Source organism: Dipteris shenzhenensis, chromosome 21 (assembly GCF_047967505.1).
Source record: "Dipteris shenzhenensis isolate YYH24624 ecotype China chromosome 21, Dip_SZ_1.0, whole genome shotgun sequence".
Taxonomy (NCBI): Eukaryota; Viridiplantae; Streptophyta; class Polypodiopsida; order Gleicheniales; family Dipteridaceae; genus Dipteris; species Dipteris shenzhenensis.
This window is the reverse complement of record NC_141616.1, coordinates 50,490,573-50,512,264: the sequence shown is the minus strand read 5'-3', so window position 1 is coordinate 50,512,264 and position 21,692 is coordinate 50,490,573. Positions and strand designations below refer to the sequence as shown.

General features: G+C 43.5%; 1 protein-coding gene across 7 annotated transcripts in view; it reads right to left on the bottom strand.

Moving 5' to 3' along the window:
• The window catches only part of LOC147889017 (putative protein S-acyltransferase 22), a 61,950-nt gene extending 42,469 nt beyond the window's left edge, over window positions 1-19,481 (bottom strand). Inside the window, exons 1-7 of one of the 7 annotated variants that reach the window (XM_087393035.1) lie at window positions 19,208-19,481; window positions 18,792-19,113; window positions 14,474-14,570; window positions 9,686-9,799; window positions 9,171-9,533; window positions 8,952-9,020; window positions 8,768-8,839 (exon numbers count right to left, since the gene is read on the bottom strand). In XM_087393035.1, coding sequence (XP_087249161.1) covers window positions 8,768-8,839; window positions 8,952-9,020; window positions 9,171-9,533; window positions 9,686-9,799; window positions 14,474-14,515 — 660 coding nt within the window. In that variant the 5' untranslated portion in view covers window positions 14,516-14,570; window positions 18,792-19,113; window positions 19,208-19,481. Of the gene's footprint in view, window positions 1-8,767; window positions 8,840-8,951; window positions 9,021-9,170; window positions 9,534-9,685; window positions 9,800-14,473; window positions 14,571-18,791 lie in introns of all 7 variants that reach the window. The other 6 variants (XM_087393032.1, XM_087393034.1, XM_087393033.1 and 3 more) reach the window with 6 other exon arrangements.
• Between the last annotated feature and the right edge of the window lie 2,211 nt (window positions 19,482-21,692).

Genomic DNA, 21,692 nt, shown 5'->3' with positions numbered 1-21,692 from the left:
AAAAAGCATGAACGGGGCATGTTCATGACAGTACGTTGTCGCCGTTCGACACGAGCATTTTGGAAGGCGAATTTGGAGATGTAAGATGGCGTTGGATACCATGCTCTTGAAGGAATTGAGTGAATTCATGGGAAATGAATTCACCACCATTATCACTACGAGCAATCCCAATAGACTTTCCTGTTTGGTTCATAACCAAGCGAGCCCAAGTAGCAAAGAAAGAAAAAGTGTCGGATTTCTCTTTCATGAAAAACACCCATTGATAGCGAGAGTAATCATCCACAATTAAGAAGAAATAATGTGAACCATTGAGGGAAGGAACAGGAGATTTGCCACTAATATCGAGGTGAATTAGACGCAAAATCTCACTGGCTCGAGAAGTGGAATGAGAAGGAAAAGGAGTTCGGCTTTCTTTACCTAATTGACAGGGATGACAAATATCTTTAGCTCGCGATAATTTAGGTAGGCCATCAACTAGATGATCCCGAGACATTTCATATAAAGAGTCATAAGACAAATGTCCCAGATGATAATGCCATAATCGTTATGTGTCAGTTGGATCTTTCAAGGTAGCATTACCGTAAAGCCGATGAAACTCAGAAACGCAATGGGAGGGAGTCACAAGAAATTGAGTTATAAAGTACAGACCATTAGGTTGAGCATCACCTCGAGCTAGAAGGAGTCCCGAGGACTCATCTATGATGTCAACATGCATCTTTGTAAATAGCACTGTGCGACCAAGGAGGCAAAGTTGATGAACAGAAAGAAGATTGACCCCTAATTAGGGGACATAAAACACTTGATCCAATTGAGCAAGATTGGGACCTTTGTCAGTATCAAAAGTTATTGAACCAACACCATGAATAGTAGCAACAGAGTTATTGCCACAACGAACTCCCCCTGTCGCCGGTTGGCGAGAAATGAAGAGATCAGGATGAGGGGTCATATGATGAGTGGCTCCACTATCCACAATCCAAGAAGATTTAGAGCCACATGGAAGAGTATGAAAAGCTGACCCAGATAAGGGAGAGGAGGAGTCAAGCTCGGTGATATGGATCAAGGCTTGAGAAGTGAAGTCTAGAGAATCTCCGGTGGACCAGTCAGACAGACCTTCAGGAGTTATAAAGGGAGGAGATGGAGTGAAGTGATTAGTGACATGGCCCTGGGGTCTCCAGAGAACAGTGTGAGGAGGAGGAGAAGGAGGAGGACCACCCCTAGGACGCCAACGAGGTGGCTGAGGAGTCGTGGTAGGAGGCTGTGGAGTCCAACGGGGTGGTTGAGGAGTCGTGGTAGGGAGCTGAGGAGTCCAACGGGGTGGTTGAGGAAGAAGGCCTTTGGCTTTGGAGCGACATTCATCATCAATATGCCCACTCTCTGGCAATGCTGACAAAACCTATTCTTTTTGGGAAGGGAGTGCCAGGCGGGTTTACTACTAGAGGGGTTAGGAGTAGGAGAGGGCTTTCCGGAGCTAGGTTGATCTTTTGGAATCCCGGAGAGAAGAGCCCCCTCTGAAGCAGAAATGCTATGTTTTTTGTGGACCTGAGAGTAAAGACGAGCATAACGCAAAAGTTGACATTCAAACTCATAAAAAGTAGGAAGAGAAGGTTGAGAAATGATTTGTTGCATAAAACTGAAATACTTGGGCGGAAGTTTATTTAAAAAGAAAGTAACTTGGTCATCCTCGGATTTGGGAGGACCAGTTGTGGCAAATTCAGCAACTAACCGCCGGTAATTTGCTAGTTTAACCTTGAGATCATCGTCAGCAAGAATCTGGAATTGTTGGAGATCATGGTCAAGATTGATGCGACGAGTACGATCTCGAGCTGCATAGCGGTCAGTGAGATGTGCCCATCGCTCAGAGGCAAGATCAAAATGCTGTAATTGAGAGTGAAATTCAAGTAAAAGACCTTGCATAATTTCAACAATAGCAGTGGCATTACGATGTCACCACGAACGAACTAGCTGAGGAGGATAAACATGAGGATCAGGTGGCGATTCGGTACCTTGAACGAGTTCCCATAGGTCTTGAGAATCAAGCACATGGCGCATAAGATTTGACCATGTGGTATAATTAGACCCGTTAAAACGAGTCATATCAGTGAAAGCATGTTTGGCTGTTGCAAAGACAGGGTGAGGGGAAGAAAGAGAATGATAGGGAGAAGCAACCGGTGGAGGCAGAAGAGAATTTGGAATAGAAGCAGAGTGAGAAGAAGGGAGAGGTGGCATCACCGGAGGAATAAAAGAATTTGGAAAAGGTCCTGAGGGGGAGGGATGAATATGAGAGGCGGAATAAGACATGAGAGGTGAAAAAGAGGCAGCGGGAGAGATAGAGGGAAATAAACTATAGGAATCCAGTGGCATGGGAGAAGGAGGAGGATGAGAAACCACTGGAGGAAAGATGGCAGCGGAAGAGATGAGAGGGATGGGAGGGAGGGAAGAATGTGAACCGAAAGCAAACTCATTGTCAGACGCATTTCTCCTTTCTCGTCTGCGAGTGTTCACATGCATGTATGGATCTGTGTCCTCGTGATTACTTGTTCCTATGCCTTGCATAATAGATGGAGTTGCACTAAGGGAATAGGGCAACGTACCTTGCACTGATTCTTGTGGAATAGGCACTGTCGAATAATCCAATGTTCTCATGCCGGCCTGTCCTCTTTTGTCAGGGGATACTTGTTCTTCGTTGGCACCGAACTTGAGATGTTGCTCAACTTCTTCTGAGTTGAATAGAGGTCCTTGTTGACGTATTGGAGAGAACCGTGGAGAGGTAGAGGCACGAGGTGTGCGGGTACCTGCTTCAAGTTCCTTCCATTTCTAGAATTCAGCAAATTCTTTAAAAGTTTGGAGAGGTATTCATCACCTTCAATCCTAGCAGACTCTCTCGACATATGTCGAAGGTGGTGGTTGAATAGAGGTTGATTCAGGCTGAGATCGCTTCGGGGAAGAGGGAGAAGACATCTTCAGGTGATGATTTATCTTCCAAGCTTTCCAGATCAAGGCTCAGGTGCCGATTGGCACACCTGGCTCTGATACCATATAAAGAAAATACTTGGAGACAAATAAAACAATACTGAAGACAATTAATGGCTGAAGAAGATATATATATATCACAAACGGAACTCAGTACAAGTGAAGATATGAGAGAAGCTCTGGAGGAAGCAAACGTCAGTCCTAACAACTGTAGTGGACTTCTGCACTAGCTCCACAAGTTGGAACTGAACCAAATCTGAGACAGAAAACTGATGCAGAGGTTGCTGCAGGTTTGGAATAGAAAGAACATAATCTGGAGCGGAAGTTGGAGGTAGATCTGGAGCAGAAGTTGAGGGCAGATCTGGAGCAGAAGTTGGGACAGATCTGAAGCTAAATGAAGGCAGATCTGGAGCAGAAATTGGAGCAGATCTGATGCAGAAAGGAGGGCAGAACTGAAGCAGAAAGGAAGGCAGATCTGGAGCAGAAAAGAGGGCAGATCTGGAGCAGAAAGGAGGGCAGATCTGGAGCAGAAAGGAGGGGCAGATCTGGGCAGAAAAGAGTGCAGATCTGGAGCAGAAAGGAGGGCAGCAGAGGAGGCAGCCAGGAGGCAGAAACTGAGGCAGCAGAGGAGGCAGCCAGGAGGCAGAAGGGGCTCAGGGTGTGCAGGTACCTCTGAAGCTGGAAGAAAGGAGATTGTAGAATACCTAGCCCCCCCCCCCCTTTAAATAGGAAGGGGCTTTAAGTCGGTCAACCAACAGGTTGACCGACCTGGTCACATTTGACCGACCAGGTCAATCTGGTCGGCCAGATCTGGTCAGTCCAAAAAAAAAAAAAAAATTATATTTTTTTATTTTGTTTAACCTCTGAACCGGGGCTTTTGACAGATCTTTGGTTGTGGATTTTGCCTCCGATCCGGGGTTTCTTTGACAGGGTTCGGAGAGGCACCAGTGGTGTTTGTACCTGTTTATCCTGTCCGCGAGAATTGGAGATTGCCTCGCTTAACATTTACCCCTCTCTTTCCCTTCATTAATACATTGGATTAGCCCTTTTTTACTATTCTAATCAATGAGAGGCCCAAAGGTATTCACAGGTCTAGAAAATTCACGTCCCTGTGACAGCTACTGAAAATGCCTTTCAAAGAGGAAGCCAGCTTGGTCTCCTCAATTTTGCACTTTCTTTGAAGTTCGTGGTCATGATGCCTCAAAGTATAGGTGCATCAAAGGGCTTACGGAATTAATTCCCAAAGTGGCAGAGCATATAGCGGCTTTATCCAACATGTCAATAGACTTTCCCCAGCTATTTTCAACAAACTATACAAGCTTAGGCTTCCCCACCTTGCCATCTAAATCACATATTCACGCAGCCATTGCAATGCCGCCCCTCCTCTATTACTCCTAGTTTCTTCTATTTCCCACCCTTTACTTACTTTCATTCAACAAGATGAGATGGACGAGAGAGGGAAGAAGGTAAAGCTGGATAAGGAACTATAATGTGTTAATAATATAGTGAGTATAGCCATTCCCATATTAAGGAGTACTTTCCTTCATGTAGCTGATTCAACATCAAACACCATTACAATCCAAACTACACAAATCAAGAAGGATAGGCCACCCAATTGAAGATGACCGATAGTAGCTGCAAGTCACAAGAAAAATATGATATGATCGGCCATACACAAGCGAACAAAAATTCATCATTTACTTTGTTTTGTTTTCAAACCATAGAGCCCTCATTTTCAACATGTAGAGGTGAGTCCAAAGTCTCATTCGGGAAATTCAGCAAAGAATTAAAAACACTCGAGCAAAATCTAAAAGAAGCATGAAGGCCTAGAGGATATGTAGTTCGAGGGGGGCAAAAATATGTTTGGAAGAGAGAATGCAACCAAAGATCCCAAAGGTTGCCACCAAAGGTCTCTTTTTACTGCTTCCCCAACCAAAAGTCAGCTCCAATTTGTTGAATATTCTCAATGGCAATCATACGATGAGAACTTCAACCTTTGCTCAAATGACGCTAATGTGCTCATAGAGTAGATGAAGGTAAAGAACTTTCAAGTAGAGGCTCCCAAACATACTCCCTAGGGCTACCTCTCTAGAGCAATGCCAAGCCATGCTAGATGGCCTCCTCAGCCCGCTTACGTGGATGAGGCAAACCCAATGCAGACGGCATACAAGTGGCCACTATAGAAGTCTGTCACATTCAACTTTGCATTCGGCAAGTTCAAGCACAATTTAGGTTGGTACATCAGCTTTGAAAGTGGAGCTATTGTTCACATAATCTAAAAGACACCCAGTCATAATCTGGCTTTTGTGGCACACCTGCTCAATGTGTGTGTGTGAGGCGTGCTATCTCTCTCTCTCTCTTCCGTTCATTTCTGCTGCACTTCTCACATGGTATCAGAGCCACGGTTGGATTGAGACCCCAGGGGCGGACGGGGTGTTGAGCCAACACACAGAGAGGAGGATTAGGGTGTTGTTCAGAGGTGTCTTTGAGGAGGAGCGTATTCGAGGAGTGGATTGTTCGGGTGACCAGCAAAGGGGTGACTTTGAAGGGTGTTTCCAGATCTGAGAGAGGAGGTGTTTCCAAGGGACGGAAAGCGAGGTGTGAAGGTACATTGGGCTGTCAACCCCTTCATCCTCTTCTTCCGCCTTCTTCTTTCTTCGACTCTCAGATCCCTTCCATCCCATCCACCTTCTCTTTCAGTTCATCGTCCTCTTCACTCCGACATGGCGACTTTGTCCAAGATGGCACAAAACAAGACTAGAATTCTAGTGTTGCCCACGTTCCTGGTTGACTGGCAGTTAGACGGGCTCAATTATGGCGTTTGGCAGGTGATGATGGAATATGTGTTACAGTCATACGACATGACAGATTTCGTCTTGTTAGGTGTTGCCTGACCAGATCCCCTAGCAGAGGACCTTGGCATCCTAGCCCAGAAGCAGGCCGAGACTTTGTCCTAGCTATGAGACCGTGTTAATGCCAAGGTAAGATCATTTATCTTTCTTAACTGTACTCCTCAGGTGATAAATCACGTGAAGCACATGACAATGGCCAAAAGTATATGAGAGCATTTGATGTCTATGTATAACTGAACCTCTCCCATGAAGAGGGTCTCGTTGAAGGTCCAGATGAGGTTGTTGGATCCCAAGAAATCTTCATCGATGTGAGAACACATCAACAAGTTACAGGAACTTCGGCAAGAGATCAAGAAGCAAATCTCCTCAACGGACATGGCCATTACTCTACTATCCCAATTATTGTCTCAGTATGGAGCCTTCTATTCATCCATGATCACCAGTGGTACGGTGAATGAGTTGACCTGGAGGAACTAATCCCCCAAGTGCTTGACCAGGAGCGCTTCGTCAATCACACCTACGACAATCAACCTGAGGCTTTGACAGCTGATCAAAGAGGAAGAAAGCAATTGATAGCTATGGAACGAGAAGCTCTCAAGGCATCCCATACATGTAACCGATGTCATCAAAAAGGTCATTATTGGCATCACTGTCCCCAAAGGAACGAAGAGGGGTCCATTAACCAAGTAGCCAATAGTGTGCTTGCTGCAACCACGGTTACTCTAGCCTTTTAGTAACACTTAACAGGAGCCAACAGGCTTTCCGGATCTAGATGGAGGATTGCTTGCTTGTTTGTTGTGGCAGCTAACCTGCCGATCAAGTGTACTGGGCAGGGAGTCATTTATCGAGGTAACGCTTTCAGGAGGACCTTGAGCCACGAGGAGTTGTTCCCGCTGACTCATGTGGCAGTTTGTTACAAGTTTCTATTTTGTTTGGACGTTATGACCTAGCAAATCCAAGGGGGGTCTCCTAGTGTTCTAGTGCAGCTATTGTCTGATGCTGCTGGAGATCCGGTTGGGTCAGTAGATTGACTGTGCGGGAACCCAAACACAGTTGATTGATCCTTGTGAGCTATTATATGCATGTTGCCATTGGAGCACTGAACCAGCAGGGAGGGCTGCCTATATATAGGCCCCCTATTCTCCTTGTTTTGCACCACCTAGAGCGCATCTTTCCATCAACGATCGTTCCAAAGACACGAGATGGGAGCGACAGAACTAAGATCATGATGACCACCATGGCAATTGCAAGGCCAACCACTGTAAGTACTTATGAAGTTCGGGGTGCCAAATTGAACCAAATCGAAAGTGGTTGTTAAGTACACAAAAATCTTCCCACCAAAGTTTATTCCAAAGACTCTAGGCAAGACTGATGGAATCAAGATCATATCATGACCACCATGGTAATTGCAAGGCCAAGAGTCATATCACAAGTGAGAAGCCTGCATTACTATGAGCCACCATCACAATTGTAAGGACAACCAATCTTAGGAGTTGTATCACATGTGATAAAGGCACCCATGAGAAGCCTACACTCCCATAAGCAAAACCAAATCAATTTCATAGCTGTTATCAGCAAGGGAACGAGAAACACCAAGGAGTCAAATGGTAGTTCAGCAATAGCTCAGCCTAATTGGAAGCTTTGCTGAGTGGAGGAAGGAGCCTCCACCAAAGGTAAGAAGTTGAGGATCTAACCCACTAATGGCAGGAGTCGACACCAACATGCGAGAGGAGAATGGGCCAAGATGCCAAGCATTCCAACTTCCAAGAGATGAAGTTCTCTAAAAAAGAAGCAACGAAGCAGCCGAGTATGAGACACAGAACGAGACGCATAGAAGAGACTATAAGTGAAGAGATGAGTTGAGGAGACTTGAGCTATAAGATTGCTACCATGTAAAAAAATCGATACTACTAACACAATTTCTAGTTGTATTATGTATCTTTGCTTGGTTTTCAGTTGTTCTTTGTTGCAACTTCTTCCCCTTGAGTGTTATTCACTTCTAGTGTCCCATCAAGTCACAGGTTGCGGGTTCTTAGGAATGCAAAGTACTTTCTAACCAAGCATTTGTGGCACTTTCAGCCTCCATCCTGGTTCTTTTCTGGGCTGTTTTGTTGAGAGGGGATCTGATCCTCCAATGTTTTCCTCATGCTATGCATGATGTACTCTACCTCAAGCATTTTGCTCTTGGGGGAGTTTTCGTATTTAATAGAAGTCATTTTCATGGAATTTGATTTTAAAATGTATTTTCCCTTTGGTAATACTCCCACGCTCTTCTTTGTTAACCTTAGATACAAAGTATAAACCCTAAACCATAAACTCTAAACCCTACAGCCTAGATCCTAAACCCTAGAACCTATATCTTAGACCCTAAAACATAATCTCTAAACCCTAGACTCTAGATTATAAACTAGCTGAACCCTAAAATAGAGTACACCTCAAGGCTGAGCAATTGCATGACACTTTTAAGAAACGCGACTCTTAGAATGTGATTTTGCAGGTACCATTGGGTTCTCACAATTCCAATTTGAGGACCTTCTGCAATCTGTGTCTCTCATTCACCTTTCAAAACTCTTTGCAAGGTCGACATATTTTGACACTCTGCTCAATATGTTCTCATACTATCTATGCATCTTATGGGTTGACAGATGTCTATTTGGATGAAGATCTCACCCTTTGACGTCACAAACAAGGGAACTACAGCCTGATGTTCACACCTATCTCAGCATCGACTAAAATGATTCTCCGATTACCATACAGCACAGAGCTTTACAATGTATGAGCAACAAAAGCCATCCACAGTTTTGAAGATGACCAGTTCACTTGAAAGCAGCAGACTCTTCCTATTAGCGTTTATTCTAACTTGAAGTTGTAAAAAACCCAACACAAATGTAAAATTTATCAGTGAAAGGCAATTCAACTAAAGTATGTGAGGTTTCGTACTTTACCAATAGTGATGCTGACACCACTAAGGCTATAAATGTCTTGTAATTTTTTCTCCCGACGCAGTTGTTCAACCACTGTAAAACACGCATCAGGGTAAGGAGATATGAGTGCCACTTAGTATAATGTTACAAACTAAGAATCAAGGTTTTTCTGGAATCTTGCACAAAGAGAATATCAGCCTCATACCCGGCAATGATGATCAAACCCTTCTACACATTTATTACAAGATCTGCAGTGCTTGCTATTCTTGTAGACCTGCACAAATCCACAGCACCGATATTCAAATATAGTTCATATCCTGTGAAAGGACAGAGAAATTACATTATTCTTCACAGCCAGGGTACCAGAAAGTGCCAAAATTCAACTTCCATTCAATTTTCCCCACTAGAATTCAAGTATGCTGACCTCAGCATTGCACACTGTACAAAATAGAAGGTCTTCGTCAGGAATGACCCTTTTAATCAATTCGGGCTCTTTGCTGCATAGACTTCCAACAAGTTTAGCCCCAGGGCACAGGCACATCATGTATAATAGCCAGGAAACGATGCATAGAGACCCATGCGTCTTTGTGTCCAGTGTTTGCCATCGCGTATTGGCTTCTTCTCCCTGCTCTAATTCATGTTGTTCATCTTCCTCGATTGTTCCTGATGCTTGGCTTATAGAACCAGTCCTTTTCTTTTGACCCAATGACCTGCATAAATTCAAAAGACCAGCATCTGCTGGGTTCGCTGCTGCACACTGAATATACAAAATCAGAACTGCAAGCTCCTGCAAGGACAAGAAACAAGCATTTTAAAGGCAAGATCAGAGTAAAGAAGGAAGGTGCCCAGAGCAGATTTGCAAGGATAACTAACAGATTGCTAACCAAAGACCTTTTGGTGCTTCAAACAGAATGTTGCACAGATTAGCACTATTTATACCAGAGGTGAGTAGAGGACCATAAAATGAAGCTGTGATACTTTGTTTCCTGAGAAAGGAGCAAAAAACACATAGAAAGAGAAGCCAAGAGCAAAGTATGTTGCAATAGCCACAACCTGCAGAAAAGCTGTTTTATATTAGGACACAAGATCAATGCAAAGTTTAGAGCAGATGATTGAAAATAAACCTCCTTTATCCAACTTACAACCAAACCCATAATCATGTACTGCAGTTACTGAATTGACTAGCAGAAATTTCCTACTACTACATAATCACATTTTGAAAGATCTTTAAGACAATTTTTGCACAAATCTTTCAACTCACAACACTTTTTTCCCAAACAAAAGAAAAGAAAAATAATAAGACTCCAGGCCACTAGTGAGCAGGGATTTTGAGAAGCAGGTTGCATAGCAACCAGCTGCCCCTTTTGATTCGTCAAGCATACTATGGATTGTTGATCTGTATCGCTTTATCAAGCTCTCTCTCTCTCTCTCTCTGTCTCTCTCTCTCTCTCTCTCTCTCTCTCTCTCTCTCTCTCTCTCTCTCTATATATATATATATATATAAAGTTACATGGATTTCACTAAAAAAAATGTGTGTGTGTGTGTGTGTGTGTGTGTGTGTGTGTGTGTACACACACACACGTGTATACACACACATACATGCTTTTTTTTGTGAAATCAGTTACTATATTATTAACATGAAATCAATGTAAATGACATTAGACTCCAAAAGAGAGCCTAATGGAAGAACGAAAAAAACAGTCAGAAAACACTTCAAGGCTAGTAGCATCCAAGTCCCTCGCAGCATAACTATCATATAAAGATTGCTTGAGGGACATTCTGAAGAAAGCATATGCCTGAGGAAACTGTTGTCCCATCCTAGAATGCAATCTCTGTGTCCAAATAGTCCATAGTACCCAAAAACGAGCCCAGTGAAAGAAAAGGAGGAATGGAGACATCTGAGATGAGAAGCATCCAAACATCCAGAAGAGTTTCCCGAATCTGGTAGAGGAAAACCGTGGTAGAGGAAAACCGAAGCCGCAGCAAATGAGAGACATGAGTGATCAATATCTGAGAGTGCGGGCAAGACCATAACAAATGGGAAACTGTCTCACAGTGATGAGAGCAACGGAGGCAAGAAGGGGAAGCAATGCGACGTGCTGCCAATTTCACCCCAATGGAAAAAGCTCCCACTGTACATCTCCAAAAGAAAAGCCTCTGTTTCAATGGCAATTTAGCTTTCCAAATTTTCTTGAGTTGTGATTGCCACCAAGATAAAGACCTATCCAAATTCCAAAGAGTGTTGGCATGCTTATCAATCCATGGTGGTGGAAGAAGAAATCTGTAGACCATCGAGGAGGCCAGATTATCCAATGAAAGTGAACAGATAGCGGGAGATAAGGAAGTCAGATTCCAATCCAGTAATCTGTCCTGTACAAACAGTGGAGGAACAGGAACAAATGGCTGCAACATACACATACATACACGCACGCGCGCACACACACACACACATATATATATAGAGAGAGAACTTGATAAAACGATACAGATCAGCAATCCATAGTACGCTTGATCAATTAGGTGGTTGCTATGCAACCTGATTCTCAAAATAAATACCCACTCACTAGTGGCTTGGACTGTTCCAAAAACAAGGAGGGGTGGCATACAACCAGCGGACTCCTTGACCTAAGTGTAAAATGCTCTTTTTAACTTGGCAAAATGCTCTTTTTTGCCATTTTTCACTTGATCATAGTTTATCCGTTAAGTATTGAGTAGCCTGGCATTACCCTAGCACCATGGCAAAGTGTAATAAATTTATTTAGAGAGCCAAGTAGGTGACCCCTTCTACAAGGGACACCTTTAGATCTCACCGCAGTACAATATTTGCATATAAGATAAAAAGTATCACAATCCAATTAGAAGGCATAGATGCAAAACTAGGAGAAAAGGATGCACTTGCAATTCTCCTCAAGGGCATAGTTGCATCCGTACGCGTATGGATGGTTTTTCCATACGCCATCCGTACGTCCGTAAGTACGGCCTTCCATACGAGTTTTTTTTTTTTTTTTGGGTTGGGTGTGGTTTGGTTTTTTTGTTGTGTGTGTGTGTGGGGAGGGGGGGTGTTTGTTTTGTTTGGGGAGGGATCAATTTTATGCCTAGCCAAAACCTTGGAAAACACATTTTTTAGCACTATTCTAATCCGCACGCTGCTAATCCATACTCCGTACACTATTGACCGACTTTGGCTGTGGTTGGTGGCCTCAAGGATGGTCTCAAAGGAGGAGGAGGATGGCACTGATGCAGATGATGATGAGGATGAGAATGAGGATGACGATGAGGATGAGGATGCAAGCTGCAGCTTGAGGCTTGAGCCTCATCCGTTGTGAATCGTGATGCATTTCAATTTTCAGCTTTATTTCCGAGCTATGGCAACCTTTTCTTCTATAATGTTTTGCCTTTGATGTTTTGGTGTAGTACCTACTTCCAAGTTTCTACTACCTACTACCTCTGATCATGATGTTTGGTGTAGCATTGATCTATCATTGAAATTTGACACTATTTATCAGAATCCAGATTCCAAATGACTCTGTCTCTAGAGGGCCGAGGCTGGACTCTTTGAACTTTCATGAATCATGACTTTAACATTAATACAAGTTTGAAGTTTGAAGTTTCAATTTAAAAGTTTGTAGCTCTATGTCAATGTAATGTGTACAATGTATATTTTTCTAAATGTTTTGAGTAAAATTAGGGTCACGTATGTTTCTGCCCCACATACTCCAATCATACTTCCATACTCGTATGGCATATGCGTATGGTAACATATAGAAAAAAATATGCTCAAGGGTATGCTTGGGGAATACAATGCATTAAGAACAACTTTAAAGAATCTTCTAGATCCAACCTTGAGAGATGTATGCCATCTCTACTTCAGAAAGAAAGGGAATTGAAGACAACTACATCAACAAGTAGCAACAACTATGAAGAACAAGCACTCTTTAAAAAAGCAACTAAGAAGTGTTACCACTGCAGAAGGATGGGTCATTATCAAAGTGAATGCAGAAGAATAGGCCAAAGTGTAACAATTGCAAGAAACTAAGAGGGAGAAGAATGCAAATTGAAGAGCAAAATAGCCACCTACATCAAGCAAAGAAGAAACCTTACCACCTTAGTTCATGATTGTAAAAGGTCACCAAAGACAAACCTTGGAAACCACAAAGACAAACCTTACCACCTTAGTTCATGATTGTAAAAGGTCACCAATGAGTAGACCTAGTTTCTTTCCTTTTATCAAACCTAAACACTAGAATTCAATCATCTAGGGGAGATATCGGCATGTTGTAATACCACACTTGACCACCTTAAGTAGCAATGTATGCACTAAGGAGAGGTCATGGACTTTTCTTTTGTAACTCACATCTTACCACATTTAGTAGTCAATACAACATGGCACCAAGGGCAGTTGTTGAGAATTGTGTTGCCATAAGCACAAGATAAGGGCAAGGCCACATGGCAAGGAGGCTTTATCCCACATGTGAGAAAGCAATGCAAGTTTGTACTCCACTCCTATAAAAGGAAAGTCGTTTTCATCCAATAAAAATGCAGGCTCTCAAGTCTCTCTATGAGTATAAGTCTCAATCTTCTAACCTCATTAAACTTGAGTCTGTGCTTCATTAGTCTAGCTCTTCATCATTTTATGTGTGCACTAGGACCCACCCACCCTAGATTTGGTTAAGCACTCCATAGTCCACTAGCATGCTCATGTTTAACAATCAACTCGATCGTGAAGGGAGAGAATAGCTTTCTGCACCTGTTTTTGGTCCTCTGATAAAGGAAGATCCGGATAGCTGAGGGTGTGGAGGGCACTGCCATGTGAGCCCCCTTGGCCAGCCAAAAGGTCACCCCTTGGATCACAAACCCCTTTGCCAATGCTAGCTCGGAGGCAAAGGAAATATGAAATTATAAAAAGGAGGGGCAAATCCCCATCAAGGCTGCCGAGGCAGCTTGCAAGCTCCAGGTGGTTGCTGGTCCTGAAGGGTGGCAGGCCAGAAGGGATGGGTGCGATGGTGATTGGTGAGGGCTGCTGGAGTCCTGTTGAAGGGCCCGAAACAGTGGAAAAGCACTTGGGAAGGCTGCCTAAGGCAGGGTCTTTTACAAGTCCTTTGCTCTAGGCCTTGCCCAGCCCAAGGGAGGGCTACAACCAGGCCCAATGAGGCGAAACAGTGAGCAGTCCCACTACAGTGTCTGTCAGCGGGCAGCAACAGGGCCAGCAATGGGAGGGTACAATGGGGGCAGCACAGGCTGCCAGGACAGGTTGGGTGTCAAGCCGCTGCAAGCAGCAGCAAGGGTGGGACAGAGTGGTGACGCAAGGACAGACCCAAAAGGGTCCCTACCAGGCTAACATGGAGCAGAGGTGCAAAAGTGTGGGGGGTGGGGTAGTATATTGAAAAGGTGGAAGGGGGGAGGAGCAGGCAGCTAGCGGGGGCCGGGGGAGCAGGGAGAAGCCTGGTGCCGCATAAAGAGTACCCAAGTCAGAACATCTTGGTGCAAGCAAGCTTTTATGATCATCTCTTAGACCCACATCCAATGGAAAACAGGAGACATCTAGCCTGCATTAAACCAGTCAAAGCTGGCTGCTGATCTTATGTGTAATGTACTCCATAAAATTTAGGAGTTTCAAATTTGGAATGAGGCAATGGTATGAGCATATGAAACTAAATTATTCTTTAGCATCAGGTATGTTAAGAGACGACAAAATAAACTGCATTAAGAACAAATAGGGAGTTGCACCTGAAGAGGATGATATGGGAGCTCCCAGCCATGATGTCGCATTGCGCTTTACCCAAGCAGGTATCTTCTTTTAAGCATTATCACCTATACATGTCAACTATCAAACATGTATCTTCTTTTAGGCATTATCATGTATACATGTCGACTATAAAGCAAGGTCTCTCTCTCTCTCTCTCTCTCTCTCTCTCTCTCTCTCTCTCATGTATACATGTCGACTATCAAGCAAGGTTTCTCTCTCTCTCTCTCTCTCTCTCTCTCTCTCTCTCTCTCTCTCTCACAGGTGATTTTGAAATTGGAACCAGGCAGACAAGCTTATATACCTAGATGAATCCAGGAACATTCCCAAACTCATCCTCTAAAAACACAACATAGTGCGGTTTCAATCTCACGATAGCCACTCATAAGATTGAAAACCAGGCAGACAAGCTTATAGTTGATACAAGCTGGAGCTCCCATCACCTGCATAATAAAGGAGATAATTCTTTGATAATACCAGCATATCAAAAATAAGAGAGAGAAAAACAGAAGACAAGATCGGCCAATTTACTGTTGTTATCTTTTCCTCCTTTTTGCAATCCTCTTCCACGGGACGCTACATTTACATGTCCAAATTAGCCACCACACAGAGAACATCAGTAGAACACAGAGCCTGAATCAAGATCCTATAGACAGTTCAAAGTAAAAAACTGTCTGGACAGACTACAAGCCCGATATGAGCTTTCTCCTTAGTAAACCACGAATAACAGTAAACTCTTCTAATCTAATTTATGTCCCAGTGTCCATAATAAATTCAACTAGTCATTGTTGCTTCAAACATCTTGCAACTAGACCAATTTGGAGAAACCTCTTGCACTTGTCAACAACTCAAGCTCCTTGGAGCCTTCATCGCCAACCATGGCAAAAGTATTCCAGCAAGCATTGATGGCCTCTCCCCTCGGCTTACAAGGAAGGCTTTCACCTTCTGCTCTCCTAATACCTGAGAAAACCATGACAAACACGTGCCCAAAACAAACTGCTAAATTCTAAAACAATACTCAGAAGAATGTGTACCCTTGGGTCTCCTCATCATGTTGCTTGCCTTTACCGCAAGCCATGTACCTCTCAAGGCTACCCACAGCACCCTTGCGAAACTCTATACTACATCCCTCAATATCCCCGTAATCATTTGATTCTCATCCTTGAAGTCCTCCAAAGATAGCTCGCCTATGCATGTGGTTGCAGCCTCATAACAGATTAATCAACCAATGTTGTCCCTCATTTTCACAAAGGTCTCGAGTTCCGCTGGTTCCATGGACCATTTCTCCTAGATCTGCATATCTGATCTCATAGATACTCGGAGTGATCTCCGAGAAGATTGTTTCAATTTCCACATTTGTTGTCAACCTAAGCTCCTCTAACTCAGGCTTGGATAACTACTTTTTTTACACTCTGCGCAATAGCCAAGCTCATCACAGTAGAAACATTTCTTATTTTTCTAGCCTCCATCTTCAGAAGAGCCCTCAACCACATCAGACTTCTTGTCTTCAGCATTCTTCTTGTTGTTGGTCTTGCCTTTGCCAGGCTTGCCCCTTCCCGTGCCCCTATCCTTGCTCTAAGAAATGAAAGCCTTGTCCTTGCTCTCCGTCATAAATCTTTGCCTAGTCGTGAAGGGAAGTTACTCACACTAGATCCAAACATTTTCTCTTTTCATGAAAATATGATCAAATACATCAAAGCATAGCGATGGACAAAACATTCCAATATCTCTGATTACATGGCATTCCAGACAATGTAGTGGAGGAGTGGTACTGTACTCCATAGAGCCAATGTGTCAGTCCATGTCCACTCACCTGGGTCTTGTGGTAAATGCTGGAGGGTGCAACAACAAAACAAACAAAGTTTCCACCAAGAACTGCCCTTATCAAGAGAAGAACGTGCATCAATAAACCAACAGCCGTCACTGTATCCAACAACTCTGATAGTATGGAGAATGGCATAGATAGGTTCCTGAACAGGCAATCTGACCTCCTAAGCTGCATAAAAAACTATCACATCTCTGATCCCAGAGAATCCCATGACCTATGCCAAAGAAGACACCCAGCCAATGGAAGCACCTCCGTATCCCTACATGTGCAATGCCATCTGATTAGAATGGCTATAACAATCTGCATGTGCGAGATCTTTTAAAATCTTGTGTAATGATATTCCACTCTAGTGAGGGCAGTTGTCTGAATGCTCTCCAAGCCTGCCCACGACCACTGCATGTACCCTACGAAACCCAGAGACTGGCCTAAATCATCCAAATGGCTATTCTATCATTCTACTTGGTGCTATTCTATCAATCTCATCCTGAGTGTGTGAAGTGATCCATATAAATGAGCATCTGATCCAACACCAACAAAGCAGACCAAAAAGATCTGGTGACTGCCTCTGTGAAAATCTATCTTGTTCTCGGCAACCCTCACGACATCTAGAGGAGTGCAGCTCCAAATCTTTCCATGGCTAGTCGTCAGGTAGAAAGGTTGTAATGACAAGATTATCTAGAAGGGCTCCATGTCATGTTCAGTCCACCCTCAAGGGTAGATAAGGGTATCTGTACTAGCACTCGTATCAAACCATACCATCAAATCTTGACCAAAGGTAATTCCAGATAAACCTCCTGTCTGGGCGATGCAAGGATGCGAAAAACTCCAACAAGAAAGAGTATCATAACTAGGGCTCTCAAAGCCAAATCTATAGTAGCACTCCAACACAACAGTTTCCTCCTGATGAACCCTAGAAATGGAGCAGGCTGTTAAGAGGAGCTAATATCCACACCTATCGCTGGCACCAGCTTATATTCCAACTTACTAATCCACCCACTTAACAAGACAACCGGCAGGAATAAAAGCAAGAAGGTTGAAGATAGGAAGTATATACCTTTGTAAGACTAGAATAAGTCCAATCATACAAAAGATAGGAAGTAGTACCAAAGAACGATAGATAGTAGGATAACGATAGGCGCTTCTAGATAATTGATTTGCTGTTTCAGGACATTTGTGCTATCAAGAGCATGGCATTCCTTGCTCACTCCTCCAATGTCTATCTGTCCAACCACCCACTTAAGAATTCATGAGATTAGAAAGTTTGACAGGTGTTTTTTTGTTTTCTCAACACCTACTTGATCACTCGGCTGGACTTCCTTTCCGTATACTGAATCGATGTGCCTCAAGAACCCTCAAGAGTTGGAAAGTGAACTCTTGGGCAGTTCAAAGTACTCCACTACGAGATTTGCTAAGCAATGCTTACTAAAACTTCCGAGCGCTCGGGTGACTAATGAGGAGGGAGAGCAGTTGTGATTAAGCATGCTGCTGGACTGTTGCATTCTGTTAAGCGTGCTTTCAGATTTTGCAATGTACCATTTCAAGAGTCAGTTTCTTGCAAACGGGAAGCATTACATGCCAGGGAACACCTGAATGAATTGTAGGGAGCCAATTGCCTTGAACCATTTCGACAATGAGATGCTTAGAAGAATGATTCAATATCAGGTGCATTTGCAATGTTTCTATTTTGACCTAGGTCTCTTTTTTGTGCTGTCCTGGTTAGTATGCCAAAAATCATGCCTTGCTCGGCACTGTACTCTCATCTTCCACCCAGATTGTCCTGGCCCTGTAACAGAGTTGTGCTCATCCTAGGAATCATTTTGTTTTCTCATTGGAGACACTGCATAGACAAGGCCCAACTGATCTTCTGAAGGAGACCGTGTTATAGCCAAACCTTCAAACATGCAGATGGAAAAGGCTGAAATTTTGCAAACCCCCCCATGGTTGATGTTGACACATGATTTCGTTGGCTTCTACGGTTGGAGTTCTGGGATTCTTATCCCCCCACTGACAGCTTTCAATGTATTTTATAACAAGCAAACCAATAAGACTAATTGAGCGACAATTTTATTCGAGACTTAGATTCAACACCTAAAAATTTCGATCTTTATCTTAGCGCCGCTGGGAATATAAAGCAATACTTAAATTAACATCATTCTCCAAGTCTACACTCTCTTAACACCATAGCTTAAAGCCTTGTCGCAACTGATCGTAAAAGGACACGTCCGAGCAACTAGAAGCACATTCATCGAATCATAAAACGATCGCAGCATTTGACAGCGGAGAACCTGAAACAAGAGACTCCTCTGAAGTGTACCAAAATACTTTATACATGAAGAAGACCCTCCTTGCACCGAGAAGGAGACGGTTGAAAAGATTTCGAGCCTAAGTTCTACGTGCAAGAATTTGGTATGACACTTGCGCGCTAAGCTTTCGTCAACCGTTGCAGAGAGATTATCAATTGTTGCCAAACGCACCTCCTTCGAGATTGAAAAGCCCACTACTACTCGGTCAAAACACAGCTCTCAGCTCCGAGTAACACGCAGAGGGACAGCCAATTGATACAGTCAGACTATCTCCGCAAGACACGCAACGCTTCAGAGGCGCTATTCCAATTCACCAGAAAACATGCCGATGCACACAGCGGGAAGGGCCACACCTCTCAAGGAAGCTCATTAGACTTGGTAGTCTGTTCAACGGGGACAATGCACCGCGGAACAGAGCTCCGGTTCCTTCGATCCGAGCTCTCAGCCCTGCCAGCAGCTGGGCTAGAAATGGCCTCAGCCACGGTAATGGTGACTGCAAAAGGGAGAGGCAGGTGTATTCAATGCCGTTGCAGGAGAGTTTGGACAAAGCAAGGTGGCTGTGGTGAGTTGGGTTCTAATCAGCTGACCTGAGCTGAGCCAGCTTTCCCTCCTGCGGGAGCTACTGGTGCCGCTACTGCTGTAGAGGTTTTTCTTCCCGTGTAAACTTGCGGGCTGTAATAAGCCAGTGACATGGTCGATGATCCTTGGGTAGATCCGCGTGAGGACGGTCTCACTGCAACAATCGACTCAGCTCACTGCGAGACTTGAAGATGGAGAGCAAGTGAATGACAGCACAGTGCGTCATAAATCCTGTGAGAGCGAGAGCCCAGCAGATCGAGGACGCGGCCATTTAATGGAGAAAGTAAAGGCGACAAACTGCAATTCAGTAGCAAGATTCGCGGTTCCGATCCAAATTGTATGCATGTAATTTCAATCCTTTCAGTGAGCTCGCCGGATTGATCATCTCGCCAACCACACTTTCTCTTCTTTTGGAATCTGTAGAGTGCCTGCACTCTCGATTTGACCATGATCCTGCTCTGTTTCTTCTTCTTCTTTCTCGCGATTGCTGCTGTACATTCTTCGAAAATCCGACGACTTGATCTGATAATACTTTCACTCGCCCAGTTTACTACCATTGCTTCTCTCGCGATCAATTTGCTACTGTTTCTTTTTTCAAACCACTTTGTGCTTGAGAAACTTTATCACTCTTCAGGCGAGCTACCGCACGAATTTTGAATCGTCGTGATTGCGCCAGCGACTGAGATAATGATGTCACGAATTTGGAACTACCATCATGATGTGGCAAACACGTTGAGATGCTCGCATTCGTGTGAGATCGCGGTGGCAAAAGCGCTGACTATCACAGGAAGCCGATCGGAGCTTGTATCCTACGGGCACCGGTTCTTTTTATTGCAGTAATTTCTCCACAACCCAGCAGCTTCCAACCAAATTGCTAACTCAACTCGCGTCGATGCTCTTGCTACCTTCCCATCGTGAAAACAGGTCCTTACGCTATTTGCTTTTTGTGATTGAAGGTCCTCGCTTCAAGCCCCACTTTCACAACTTCTTAACCCTACAATTTGTAACTTCCTTCCCACCATTAATCAGTCCTATCTCCACTTGTCATAGGAGGCGTACCCCTCCTTCATCACCCACATTCACAATTTGCAACCACTAGAACACCCTTTGTCCTTTCTTTGGATCACTCACTCCTATCTTCACTAGTCATAGGAGGAGTCCCCTTTGATCACCCACATTCTCGATTTGCAAGCACTAGAATGCCCTTTGTCCTTTTGCGATGCTTCCTATTGACTATCTTTTTACAAATTTGAAGACCATTGACATAAGCATCAAAATAGAGGCTATAAAAAGCGTGGATATAACATCAATATAAGTATCCAAAATAATTTTTGAATGACGTATAACAAAACAAACTTATGTTGAATAGTCAGTTATGTGAATCGTTGAATGAATCTTCTTCTATGTGATCCTCTAATAACACATATTTAACATTATCATGCTCATCATGTGCTAAGTCTTCGATGTCCTCTGTAGCAAATACCAGATCCCCCACATCTAAAGAGCGTAAATTGTCAGTATCTTGTGAAGGTTGTATAACCACATGCTCATGAGGTAGGGAAGGAGCATTGGAATTGCCTTCTTCCATGCCATCTATTATAACATTTTGCATCTCTTTCTTGGCTTTCTCATCTTCAAAGACATGTCACTTCCTTAATGTAACTTGAGTCACATACCATCATTTGCGTCCAAGTTTTCCATTTGAAAAGTAAACATTCGCAAAATGTATGGTCCAAAGTATCCACTAATAATAGTACAAAAGTGAGGTAGCACAAATGTATCATAAGGACGCCCCAAAATTTGGTTGAGTCAATGGCAAAAAAACCATTCAAATCTTTTCTCACAGGTGCTTGAGTCCCTCTACACACAGCTTTGAACCATTTCACATCCAATATACACATGATAAATTCTCAAAAGCTCACTTTCATGGAGCTTTCATAATAGCTTGTATTGTTCCAATATGATCCAAATCGCTTTCCACTGTTTGGGTATCCGTTGCACTAGCTCAACTCTCTTGGGAGAGGTTCACCATTGACTCCACGATCAAATGTGTTACACTTTGCATCAACCTTCTCTACACAAAAGTGATGCCTATAATGCTCATAAATGAAGATTATAGCATGATCCTTGACTAAATGGTAGTTTGGAGGGCCAGTTGTGGCATGCGAATGGTGGTTGTGGCATGCGAATGGTAGTTGTGGCATGCGAACGGTGGTTTGGAAGACCACTTATGGCATCTATATTGGTAGCCAAAACAAAGAGGTCTTGGTGTGGGTGACCTTTAATGTCCATTATGTTTTTAAACACTATCCTTGCCACTCTTAAAGATGAGATGCTCTTTTAGGATCAAGTTTTTTCGGATTTAGGTTATGTATAAGTTCACTTTAGTTCTTTAGTTAGTTTAGGAATGTTTTAGATCTTAAGGAAGCTCTTTGTTGCATTCATCTCACCCCTTACTTCTTTGTGTCTTGCTTCTCCATAGTTCATTCCTCC